General features: G+C 62.5%; 1 protein-coding gene across 1 annotated transcript; it reads left to right on the top strand.

The window, feature by feature from the left end:
• Window positions 1–7224: 7224 nt before the first annotated feature.
• Window positions 7225–12190, top strand: HEYL (hes related family bHLH transcription factor with YRPW motif like; the record flags this gene model as incomplete). The annotated part of the gene is made up of 5 exons (XM_079546205.1): window positions 7225–7304; window positions 9317–9383; window positions 9685–9768; window positions 10144–10225; window positions 11547–12190. The coding sequence occupies 5 exons, from the start codon at window positions 7225–7227 to the stop codon at window positions 12188–12190; spliced, it is 957 nt and encodes a 318-aa protein (XP_079402331.1).
• Between the last annotated feature and the right edge of the window lie 291 nt (window positions 12191–12481).

Raw genomic sequence — 12481 nt, 5'->3', positions numbered from 1 at the left:
GACACGGAGGAGGAGAAAGAGAAGCCACAGCTGGGGAGCGTTCAGCTGCCTCTCCACTGCGCCAGCGCGGACGTATGGGAGGTGACCCGGCCATGAAGCTGCTTCTGCTGACAGCTCAGGGGCAAACTCAGACCCTGTGGGCCCTATGGGAGGGGGGGCACAGTGCCCGTATCCCTGCGGTGCCCCATATGCCTGCGGTGCAGAGGCCATGCAGACGTGGGGCTGTCCCTGCAGTGCTGGCAGTGAGAGGTCCCAGGCTGTGCTGGGGGCCTGTGCCTCATCCCCACAGTGCTGTGTCCCTTCTGCAGTGCAGAACAGCAGGCCGGCCTGCAGGAGGGTGAAATGTCAGCTAGGGGTGACATGGTGACAGCAACACCCGGAGCTGGGAGGACAGAAGAGGGGACCTGGTGGCAGGAGAGTAAGAAAAGGGCACCGCTACCAGCGCTGCGGGGCCGTGCCAGGGTTTGGACGGCGCGACCGTCGTGTTCCTTCCACGCTGTTATTTATAGCTGTGCTGGCTGATGCTGCTGTCGCCTCCTGTCCCCACACCAGGCTTGGCACAGAGCTGGCAGTGTGGTTTGCAAATGCATCTCCATGTGCTCAGCGCCCAGCAGTGCTACTCGTGGGCTGTGCTCTGTGCTCGCTGCTCATCCCTTCCTTTAGGGCAGGTTTTTGCATGGTTTTCTCTTGGTGACAGAAGGGGATGCAGAGCCCAGCGCAGGCTCTGCAGGCGATTTTTAAGCTCTGCCTTCATGCTGTGACTGGGTCAGCACTGAGCAGGGCTTCTCCTCCGGATAAAGCAAACAACGTGCAGCAGTGCCCGCACGGATGGACTGGATCCAACCCAGCCCAGCCTTACAGCAGCAGAACCCATATATCTGTGCAGAGAGCAGATAATGGATGGACCATTGTGGGCAGCCCCGGGTGCAGTGCAGGATCCGTGAGAGGTGCAGGGGCTGCACTGTGCAGCTGGGGGGGCTCTGAGGGGTGCATTCCCACAGCATTCCTCCCAGGGCTGAGAGCTCAGGAAGGAATGCTGCCCGATGGCCAGGGCAGGGGCGGCTGTGGGGATCATCGAGTGTGGAATGCAGCGATGGCACACGGACACGGGTGCCACGGGGATGGGGACAGCACAGCCATTGGGGCACCGCCATTTGGGGCATGGCAGCTGCGTCACCGCTGTCTCCAATGCAGTGCTGCTCTGGTGCTGCACAGAGGGGCACGGTGGCATCGTGGGGCTGAGGCCATGTGAGCTGTGAGGCTGTGGGGTTTCTGCTCGCTGTGTGTGTGCACAGGGCCCCACTTCCACAGCTCCTCCAGGTGCGGCTGGGAAACATTAGCAGCGCTGCGCCGGGAGAGTGTGGGAACTGGAAGGGAATGCTGTAGAGCGGCCTTTCATCTCCCCACTCCTCCTCCCCTGCTCCTGCCAAGCCCAGCTTCCTCCGAGGCCTTCAGCTCGTGCCAAGCGAGGCAGAGGGATGGGGGATGGAGAGAAAAAGGGAAGGAAAATAAAAAAAAAACCAAACCCACAGGAATGTGTTGGGGATCTGGCTTCATTCAGGCTGCCGTTGGAGAGGGAGCCTGTGGCCGCCCCCGCTATGGGGCAGGGGGAAAGCAAACAGGGATGTGGCCTCTGCACTTTTACCGTGGGGCTGACAAAGGGCTGTGGGGCTGCATCCCCACTGCGGGGCCGAGATCAGCGTCAGAGCGGCTGCAGGGCTGTGGGGAGCAGGGGCTGTTGCGTGGAGCAAAGTGGGGCTTCGTGCCGGGGGACAGATGGTGGTGGCTGCTCCTGGGGAGGGCGTGAGGGAGGATGGGTTTTGGGTTTTGACTCGCTGCCGACTTTATTCCCAGCAAATTAATAATTTCCTTTCACAGTAACAATGAGGGCTCGCCTGTGTGTTTGTGTGCTTGTCCCCGCTGCCCCCCTCCTGCAGGGCTGCAGCTGCACAGAGCTGTCGGGCGGCCCAGCTGTGAGCAGAGCGTCCCGGTGGAGCGCGGGGCTGTGAACGGATGGGGTGAGAACGGGGGGGGAGGAGGCGGGGAGCGCGCTGGGTGGCGGCGATGGGAAGGAGCCCAAGGGGCAGCCGGCAGCGCGCAGTCATCCTCACACCTGCATGAACGCGGTGCTGGGTTGCAGGGCAGCTGTGGAGCACAGCACGCGGGGCGGGAGCGCCCGTGGCTGCAGCGAAGGGTTTTAGCACAGCGGGGAGTCCTGGCGTTACTGTAGGCACTCGCACAGCCCGTGCCCACACGGCTGCGCCTTCTGAACGCTCGCTCCCTCTTCCACAGCGCCTGCACAGAGCCCCTCTCCCATGCGGGCACACAATGAAGCACGCAGTATCGGGAGATCTGGGAACGCCGTCCGTTCCTCAGGCAGCATTGTGCGCTGTTCCTTATTTATATCCCTGGGGTGGCGTCACAGGTGGGTGATTGTTCCAGCTGACAGCCTGAAAAGCGAAGGAACAAGATTTAACTTCCTGCTATTCAATTAGAGAAAGTGAGCATTCATCACCAGCTGCGGGCCTCTGGCAGGAGAGACCCCCGGAGAGGAGTGCAGGCAGCTCCCGCTGCCACGGGCACAGAGCGCTGCCCACCGCCCGCAGGTGAGGCCGGGCACAGCGCTCTGCTCCGCTCCGGGTCACCGCGTTCGTCTCCGGAAGGCGACTGCCCGCTCGGAGCGGAGCCGTGTAGACGCAGGGGCTGCTCCCCCCGGTACCGGCCGCAGCCCCAGCCCTGCCGCGCCCACCCCCCCGTGCTGTTTTCCAGGCTGGCACGTGGCAGCCGCCTGCCTTCCTCCTCCCGGCGCTGAGCTCCCCCAGCACCTCCCGGTGCCCCCAGGACTCCCCGCAGGGCTGTGGGGCACGCAGGGCGTGCAGAGCCCGGGGCTGTTCCTGCTCCATTTCCTTCTCTTTCTCCCCCCTCCTGATGCTGAGCCGACTGCAGAAGGCGCTCGCGCCGCCTCCTCGCCTGTCCCTTCCCTGCGCCATCTGCGACAACCGCACAGCTCCGCACCGGTGCTGTTCCGCTAAGGGTCCCTTTCGTGCATTTCTGCTACTTCTTAATCCCGCTGTCCCTGCGGGGATTCGGGCTGTTTTCCTTCCCGGCCGGCTGCGATCAGCGGGGACGCGCTGGGAGCGCTTCGCGGTGCCGCGCCGCGTGGCCGCGCCTGGCATCGCCATCGTTCCGCCGTAGGGCGGCACCGAACCGAGCGCTGCACCGCGGGGAGGGGAACAGCCCGCAGCCACGGGCGGCAGCGCCGAGCCGGGAACGCGCCCGACTGCCGTGAGCATCCCTTCCTCCGTCCTTCGGGCGGACTTGCCCCAAAACCCCGAGATTCGGGCCGTGTCTGTGCCGGGGGCGGGGGGCTCCGGGGGTGTTGGAGCGCTCATGGAAGCACCGCCCGCGGCCGCTCCGCCTGCGGTGCCATCCGACAGGCAGCGATGCGGCGGGGCTGCGCGCGGAGGAACGTTTTACAGCAGAAAGCAATTAACCGAATAAAGCCCTTCTTAAAATCCCAGTAATTAAAAACAGTCCCTCCCTCTTGTTTTCCTTTTAAGCCGAAAGTTGCTGTTTACTCATTTGCTTTACAAAGTGTGCCTTGTTGTGGCTTCAGAAGAAATGAAAGTTTGAAGTGGTCGGAGAAGAAAGGCTCCGGGCGGAGCGGCCCCGCGGCGCGGCTGTTTGCTCTCGTCTGCTCACAGGATCGCTGCACACGCAGCCAACGACGGCGAGGCCGCCTGCCGGCCCCAGCGCTCTCAGCGCTCGTGAGAAGTGCGTTAGCATCGCCGTGGAAGGAGGGGGGGGCTTTGGAAGGGCTCGGGGCTGCGTGAGGGACGGACTCCCCGCGCAGTTACAAAGGCGTTGCGTTCCCCGCAGCCCTGGGCTGTTTTCCCACCCGACTCCCGGTGTTGCTTTTGCTCTGTGCAGCCCTAAGGCCGCCCGCCTCCCTCCAGCGCCCGGCGATGGGGCCGGGATCGGCACGGCGTCAAAAAGGGGAGAGTCAGAGGAGGATACGGTGCAGAACCCGCTGGGTTTGGGGTGGGCCGGCAGCCTCACTGTCAGCGGGATTGCTGCAATATTAATTAACTGCCGCCCATTGCTGCTGGTCTGCAAAGCGAGCGCCCGTTGCTGGGGAGGGGGAGGGGAAACGGATGTGCATGAAGGGCAACGAGAACTAAATGCCAACATCGTCTGATGCTCTCGCACTGGGATGCGCTGCTGCTCTGGAGCAGGAATGGGGTCCCGTCCTGTGGGTTGCAGCAGCACCCCGGGGTGCCGATGGGCGCAGCTCTGAAGCCCCGTCCCACGGGGGCTCCGGGCCGGGCGGCATTCCTGGCCGCGGGGCGATAGGTGTGAGCGCAGCGAGGGCAGCACGGAGCCTCCGCCAGCCCCGAGCAGAGCCGGGATCTGCCCCGTCCCTGTCCGGGGAAGGGTGAGGCCGCGGGTTTGTGGGAAAATGTTGTTTTTCCCTCCCCTGGACTGCCCCCAGCAGTCGGCTGGGCCGGCTCTGAACTGCGTGGGCTGGGGAAGTGGGGGGGGAGCGAACAATGCGGTGCCTCTGGTTTGGAGCGGGGCCACAGCAAAATAAGCCGCGTTGGCAGCGCTCCACATCTGACAGCGAGGCGGTGCCGCGGCCGTACCTACAGCTCCCGGCCGTACCTAAACTCCCGGCCGCACCACTGCCCCGAGCGCCGCGCGTTGAGTCCCTCTGCTCAGCCGCACAGCAGGGCGGTGTGTCTGCGTCCCGCCCGGCATCCTCTGCTGCCGCAGCTGTGGGTCTGGCAGCAGCGGTGGGATTGAGGTTAGGAGGTGATGCTGACTGAAGACGTGCGGACGGGGCATTCCAGGCATGCACGGGGTTGCCGCGGAGGTGTCAGTTCACCGGGAGGTAACAGATACGTCCGCTGCTCTGCAGCCGCCTTGCCCTCCTCCTCCCTCATTCCAGCTGCTGCAGCTTTTCACAGCTGGCCGCTCTCCGGGGACGTTTCCCAAAGCTGAGGAGGAGGGAGGGGAGGAAGAGGTCCCCACACAGGGGTGGTCAGAGCCCTGAGCTGCGGCCCTGCGCTGCCGGCACGGATGAACGGGGCAGCACGGGGTCCCTGGCGCCGATTCACCCTCAGCCCCGAGAGTTTGCTCCGCTGCAGGGAAGGGCCATCAATCTTCACAGCTCCCTTGTTCCCTGGCCCCAGAGCAGGGCAGCCAATTAGTGCTGGCTGTGATGGATGGCTCAGCCCCGTCCTCGTGACACCCGTCCTCGGGATGCTCCCACCTCGCCGGGCGGGGATCGGCGCTGCGGGGCTGCCGAGCTCAGCCCTGCCCGGCCATCGCGCGGAGCTGCTCCGTCTCGCCGACCCCGGGCTCCACGGGCGGTTCTGAGCAGCGCTCCAGCAGCGCGGGCTGCAACGCGGATCTGATTACGGCAGAAGTGGATCTCGAGGTCCCTGCTCTGTTCGTAATGAAGTGTGAGCCTAGAAAAACGTGTTGCCAATTACACTTCAATTGAACCCAGATAAAGGCCCAGAAAAGACAGAGTCTGGACTGAGAATTCCTTTCTAACGGAGAAGAAAAGTGTTCCCGTGGCAGGCCCAGGCTCAGCTTGGTTCAGGCTCGGTGTGATGTGAGCAAGGGCCCAAAATAACTGATCTCTGGATCCCATTTACATAGTTTCATCGGTGGAAAGAGCATTAATCTCTCAAAAACACATGTTTATGGGAAATTCACTTTGGAGATGAATGTCTTTGTAACTGAAATCACTCTGCAAAGGGGAGAGGAGGAGTGGGTCTCAGCATCACCAAAGTGACACAGCTTCAATTCTTCTGGTTCCATTTCCCTTTGAACCTTGAAATATAAGCTAACAATTTTCGCAGCCACTCCTTCAGGGGACTCCTCCAACAGAACGGCTGCTTTGCTCCGCTTGGCTTTGGGTGGAGGACGCCACGGTTGGGGCTGAACAAAGCGCTGCGGGGCTGTGCTGTGCCGCGGGGCCGAGGGCAGCGGCTGCTCAGGAGGGCCGGCACGGTGTGGGGCTGCCACGGCTGCGGCAGATGTAGGGCCAACGTGGGCACGGGGGGGGGCGGGCGCTGGGATCGCCGCCTCCGCGGAAAACTTTGGGAAAGCCACGTGTCGCCAGATCTCAGCGCCGATTATTTTTTTCTTTCTCTTTTTTTTTTTTTTTTTTCAAAATAAAAGGCATTATTTTTGTACTGAGAACCTCTGCTCCGGTTCCCTCCCTCCGCCCCTCTCTCTCCCACATGCCCACGATTTCGTTGCCTTCGGGGATTTCAGCTGCGCAGGGCTCTGCCAAACAGACTCCCGTCTCCTCCGTGCAAGCTTAGGGAAAGAGAGGTGCTCTATGGACTGCAGGGCAAAGTTTCGAGAGCTGTGGGATGAGGAGGACAGCAGCAGTTCGCCCCCGTGCCATGAAACCCAGTGCTGGGCAGGGGTCGGCCTGGATACCCTGGCAGCGCCACGAGTGGGCACATGGAGATGCTCTGAGCGGGGTGGGGGCTGAGCTCGCGGCAGAAGCCCGCAGGACACCCCTGCAGGGAGATGTTCCCGTGCACCGTCACTGCCGCCCCTTTGGGCATCGCCCTCCCACCCCGGAGGAGCCGCTTCCATCCGACTCACAATTCTCCCACCCGCCCGCGCCGCGCAGCCGTGTGTGCGTGTGGGGCTGGATGTTGATTTTTCCCTGAAACAACTCAGGGCTTTATCAGTCCCATCTCTTTCCCACGGTTTTCTGTTGCCAGTGAGGTCACCGGTCCCTTTAAACTGGGGCTGAGGCCAATGTGCGGCGGGTGGAAGGGGGGGCCGCGGGCAGGGGGGCGGCGGGCAGAGGGGGACATGAGACGGTTCACACAGACTGTTCCTTTTACAGGAAGACTTGGGATTGCGACCAGCGAGCGGGAGGAGGCGGGGGGGCCTGGGAACCTGGGAGCGCCGGCGCGGCCGCGTAATCCGTCACTCCTGGGAGATGTCTCATTAACCCATTAACCAGGGAGGCTGGGGACGTGCTGGGAGCAGAGCGAGGCGGCAGCCGGGGGTGTGAAAGGCAGAGCGGGGCCAGGGGAGGAGCTGGGGAGCAGACGGGGCGAGCTCCGCGCTCAGCTCGCCGCGGGACCGCGCCGCGCTCCGACACGCGTGGGGCTCCGGACACGAGTGGGGCTCCGCCGAGCCCTCAGCCCCGCGCCCCCCTCCTTGGCGGAGCCGCTCCCGGTCAGGATGAAGCGTCTGTGCGAGGAGAGCTCGTCGGACACCGAGTCGGACGGCACCATCGACGTGGGCAAAGAGGAGGAGTACAGGTGGGGAGCGCTCCGCGTCGTCCCGAGGGATAAACGACGCCGGGTGGGGGTCGGCGGTGTCCGGGGGTGCGGGGGAGCGGGGAGCAGCCCCGCTGTAGGGTGAGGGCACCCCGGGTTCGGGCTCCGGCTTTCCTCACTGCCCCGGAGCGGTGACCCGGCAGCTCCAGGATCGCGCGGGGTGCGGAGGGGGTTCGCGTGAGAAACGCTTCTCCTCTGCCGAGGCGTTTGTCATGCACCAGCTGCGGCTTTGATCTCCTCTGAAAGGCAGCTCGGGCGGTGAGGGGTGCCCAGTTCTCAGCGTGCGCTTTCAGGATGGCCGTTTGCAAGCTCCATCATCCCTCCTCCCTCCTGCAGCCCGAGCTGCGGCTCCCTCTGCCCGGAGGAGCGGTGAGGAGAGGACCCGTGTGTGCTCGCAGGGTGCGACCGCGCTCCCAGGCTCCGCAATGTTCCCCTGCTCTGCTCTGCTGGCCCAGGGCATCCCCTGCTGCCCACCGATTGCGGGCCTGGTGGGCTCCGGGCACTGGGGATGAAGGGAGGGCTCTGTTAGTGGCTCCCATCCGAAATTCAGCTGCTTCTGAACTCGTTTTGGCAGCCAAGCGTCCCCCCCTCTGCAGCTCCGGGTGATTTAATTCCCTTTTTGAGGAGCTGTCCCACCTGGTGCCAGGCTCAGGTTCTCACAAGCTGATGCAGTTTGGGGCAGTTGGGCACAGCCGCGCCAACGCATCCTGCATGTGTTCCCCAAACTCTCACACCGTTCCCGGCGCATCAGCATTTCGCCCACCCTTCTGCCGCACACGAAACACCTCCCACCTCCTCCCGGCTCCGCAGTACCCCAAAGGACAAAGCGGAGGGATTGTCCTGTTTTGTTTCACTGAGTACAACAATGGAGTTTTGATCTCTGCCTGTTCGTATTCCCAAGTGAGAGCAGAGCAGCGCTGCGATACGGAGGTATTGACGCTGGTTTGCACTGCGGCTCACGTCACGCAAACCCAGCACAGAGAACCATCCGCACACACGGAGCAGCGCAGCGTTAGGCGATGGGGTCAGGCAGAACCAAACGCTCCTGGGTGGGGCGGAGGGAGGGAGGGAGTCGGCGTCCGGACCGGGCTGTGGCTCCACGGGGTGGTTTGGGAGAACCAGTTCCCCACTGCAGGGTGAGTCACTGCGGGCGGGCGCTGTGTCCGCTGTGCGCGCGCTGTGCCGCAGCTCGGGGTCACGGCAGAGTGCGGGGTGCCGCTCGGGTTTGCTTTGCTTTTTGCCTGGAATAAGCAGTGGAAAGATCGGTGCTGCAAATTACGGAATCGATCGAGGGGCAGCGCGGAAATCAGAGCCATCAGAGAGTTCAGTCGCGTGGTTCACAACTGCCAGTCAAACATTTCTGAGACACGTTTAGCAGAGGGAGAGTCCTGTTGATCCCACATCTGGAGCGCACAAAGGGCGCTGCGCTCGGACAGCTCTGCAGAGATTCAGAGCTCTCTGCCGCCGAGTGCCGGCTGCATTCCTGCGCTGCCGGCTCAGCTCCGTGCCGTCCCCGCTCCCGTTCCCACCCCACCCCAGCGGCGCTCATCTTTGGCACATTTCTGTATGCGGACAGCGCGTTTATTCTTGCAAAGCCACCTATGCCCGCACAAAGCCCACCCAGGGACACGACAGCCTCAGGCGTGAGGCCGGAAGGTTTGTGCATGGGGATGAGAGGCCCCGGCCCCAGAGCTGCTTTTCCAGCCCGGTGGAGGCACCGGTCCGAGATGCAAGGAGTCGTGCCGGGCAGTGGCTGGTGCAGAAACTTGCCGTGAGCTGCTGAGGGCTCCCATGGGGACAGCGGGATTCAGACTGCGCTCCTGTCCTCGGTTCCTGATCTCTGTGTGGTGGGTAACACTGAGAGGAGAACCACAGAAAACATTATCCTGGGATGGGGAGGAGGAACTGCAGATGGCAAATGTGTGTAAAACATATGTGCTGCTGAGGTTCGCCTCCAGCTGCTGCAAGCAGCTCTCCCTCTTTTTCCTTCCCAGCCACGTTCCCAGGTCTGTGTCTCCCACCACGACGTCGCAGATACAAGCCAGGAAGAAGCGCAGAGGGGTGAGTTCTGTGCTGTGCCGGCGGACGTCCTCGCCACGGGACTCAGGGAGGTCACCCAAACCGCCCCCCTCCAGAGCCTCCCCCAGCCAAGGGGAGGAGGGAGTTCATGCAGAGCTGTGGCTTCAAACAGGGCTGGGGCTGGGGGGAGGAGGGAGGCTTCACACCTCACTCTTAGTGAGCGCTGCTCTGCTCGGCTTTTTCACCGAAAGCATTCCTTATGCGGCCCAGCGCTGCTCTCAGCCTGCTGTGAGGGCTCTAAATCTGTGAGACGCCAGGAATGAGTCTGGTTTTCCTCCCGCAGATCATTGAGAAGCGGCGCCGCGACCGCATCAACAGCAGCCTGTCGGAGCTGCGGCGCCTGGTGCCCACTGCCTTCGAGAAGCAGGTGGGGACCCAGAGCAGCAGGGCTGTGCTCAGTCCTCACTGCAGGGTGAAACCGGGCGGTAAAACAGCATGAATGCATTTAGTAATAATGTTCAGCAGCTGAAGGGAGGAAGAATTCAATCCAGGCTGCATTTCACAGCTATGAGGAAGCACAGAAATGGGGAATTTCGGCTTGCATGGGGTGATGGTGGGAAGGAACTCCATTTTCTGCTCGATTAAAAACCCGAGGCAGTGCCCAGAGATGGGTGTCTGAGTGCTGTGGGTTTGAAGGAGGGCTGGGGGAGGAGGACACCAGGCCAAGCTCAGCTTGTGAGAGGCACAACGCCCTGGGCCACGAAATGACAAATTTCTCCTTTTTCTCCTGCTCCTAACGCAGGGCTCATCCAAGTTGGAGAAGGCAGAAATTCTACAGATGACAGTGGATCACCTAAAAATGCTCCACGCCACTGGAGGAGCAGGTAAGAGCCACTCTGCAAGTGCGTGTGCGAGGTGAAGGTGGCATCCTGGGTAGGAAATTCCCCATCAGCAGGGAAAATCTCGGCCCTGCCGTGCTTTGCTGCTGGCCCCAGGACCAATGCTGCCTTGCCCGCTTCCCAAGGGAAATGTTTTTCCCAGGGGTAAATGGGTTGTTTCCTGCCCTCCTGTTTTTATTGCCTGTAAAGTGTGGGTCAGCATCCCATGGGTAGGTTTGGTATCCCAGACCCACAGGGATGCTGCTCTTGTCCTCACTGCGCGCCCCGGTGAAGCTGCCCTGCCAGAGTTGCACTCCCAGAAATGGAGCTTTGCTTCCAGAAAAAATGATATTAAATTCCTTCCCTCCTCCCTGAGATACATTTCCTGTAGAGGCTGAGTTCTGCTTGGGGACTCTGCAAATAAACAAGGCTTTTTTCCCTTTCTGTTCTTGCTTTTTGTCTCTTGGATGTTATAAGAGGAGAGGGGGAGCCCTGTGTGAAATTCAACAAAGGTCTCATTTGTACTGAGAGCTCAGCACAGACCCTCGGTCCTGTTCCAGTTAACAGGATGGGGATCACAGCTCCAGTAAAGAAGCCTCTGGCTTTGCTTACCACCCACTTTTGGCTTTCTGAGGACACTGCTGGCATCCAGGCTTTGCTTCAGAGCTGTAACTCGGTCTGGAACATTTGTTTAGATATTCACTTTGACTGCACTGCAACAAAGGGCTGCATTGTCCCCAGAGACCCCGGCAAGCAGAGTGGTCCAGTGCTCCACTGCTCTGTGACATTCTCTGCTTTGTTGCCTACTGTCTCACCAAGCTACAAGGAGGGAGCAGAAGCCGAAAAATCATCCATTGTATTTTATCTTGTTGGTTTTCATGTGGCTCGGAGCTTTCCCAGCCCAGTGGCCCTGGTTCAGCCATTTCCTCAGTGGGAGGTCAGGGAGGGAAGCGTGAAGGGCTGAAGTCACCGGGACTCAGGCAGAGGAACTCAGGCTGTGCACAGAGGAGATGCGCATCGGCCCGGCGCTGCCATAGGGAGGTTCCCAGCACACGCTGGCCATCTGCATGTCCTCAGCAGCCAGAACTCAAAGAGCCCAAAAGAAAAGCTGTCGTCCTCCCTGAGCACAGCTAATGAACCTTATTGCTCGTCCCACACACGAGAGTAAAGGGCTTCACGACCCGGCAGTCGTATCCCACCGAGATAACCGATGCTGCTGTCATCCGGCTGGGCTGTCTGCTGCAGGGCATCACACGGCAGCAAAGCGGTGCGGCAGAGAGGGTGGTGGGGCTCACGTGCTTTCCTGACCGTCCCCGTGTCCCTGCAGGGTTCCTGGATGCTCGTGCTCTGGCCGTGGACTACAGGAGCATCGGCTTTCGCGAGTGCCTCACCGAGGTGGTGCGGTACCTGGGCGTCCTGGAGGGGCAGAGCACCGCCGACCCCATCCGCCTGCGGCTCCTCTCCCACCTCAACAACTACGTGGCCGAGATGGAGCCCTCCCCGGCGGCCGCTTCGCTGCTCCCCGTGCCGACGTGGCCGTGGTCCTTCCTGCACAGCCCGGTGCCGCTGCCGCGCCGGGACGCCGCTCCCGCTCCTCTCCTTGTGACTGCGTCCTACCCGCGCCTCGCCGCCAGGCCGGCCCCGGTGCGCCGCGTCCCCGCCGACGTGCTGCCGTCACACCGCGGCTCCGTGCCCGGCAGGATCGCTTCCTCGGCCCGCAGGGCCCGCGGTGCCCCCTCGGCTTCGACCGCGGCGGCCGCAGCCCGGATGCCGTCTCCGTCGGGAGCGCCGAGGGGGGGCTCGGCCAAGGGCAGCCCCATCTCCGCTCTGCTCTTCTCTCCCGCCGGCGTTCCTCTGCCCGCAGCCTACGCTGCGCCCGCGGTGCTGGGTGCGGCGGCGCAGGGACCCGCGCTCAGGGTGGGGGCGGCCCGGCTGTGCCGCTCCTGGGCCACGGAGATCGGCGCCTTCTGAGCCCTCGGTGCCCGCTGCCCGTGGACCGGCCGACCGGGCGCCTCTCCTGTTTGCGGAAGCCAAGGACCCATCCGGAAGATTCTCTTTGCTGTCCCCTCGCCTCGCTCCTCACGCTGCCTTCCTCGCCTCACCATCGCTCATCCTCTCCTTCGCTGTGCCCACAAATGTCAGCGCCATCCGCTTCCTCGCGTTCTCTGGGATGGGGGGCACTGCAGACCCCCACTGCAGACCTCCGGCAGAGCCCGACACTGTTGTCTGCTGCCTTATCTCCTCGGGGACTCGGAGCTCCTG

Source organism: Tetrao urogallus (assembly GCF_951394365.1).
Source record: "Tetrao urogallus genome assembly, chromosome: 23".
Lineage (NCBI taxonomy): Eukaryota > Metazoa > Chordata > Aves > Galliformes > Phasianidae > Tetrao > Tetrao urogallus.
Note: the sequence above shows the minus strand (reverse complement) of the source record. Positions and strands in the feature narration are given on the sequence as shown.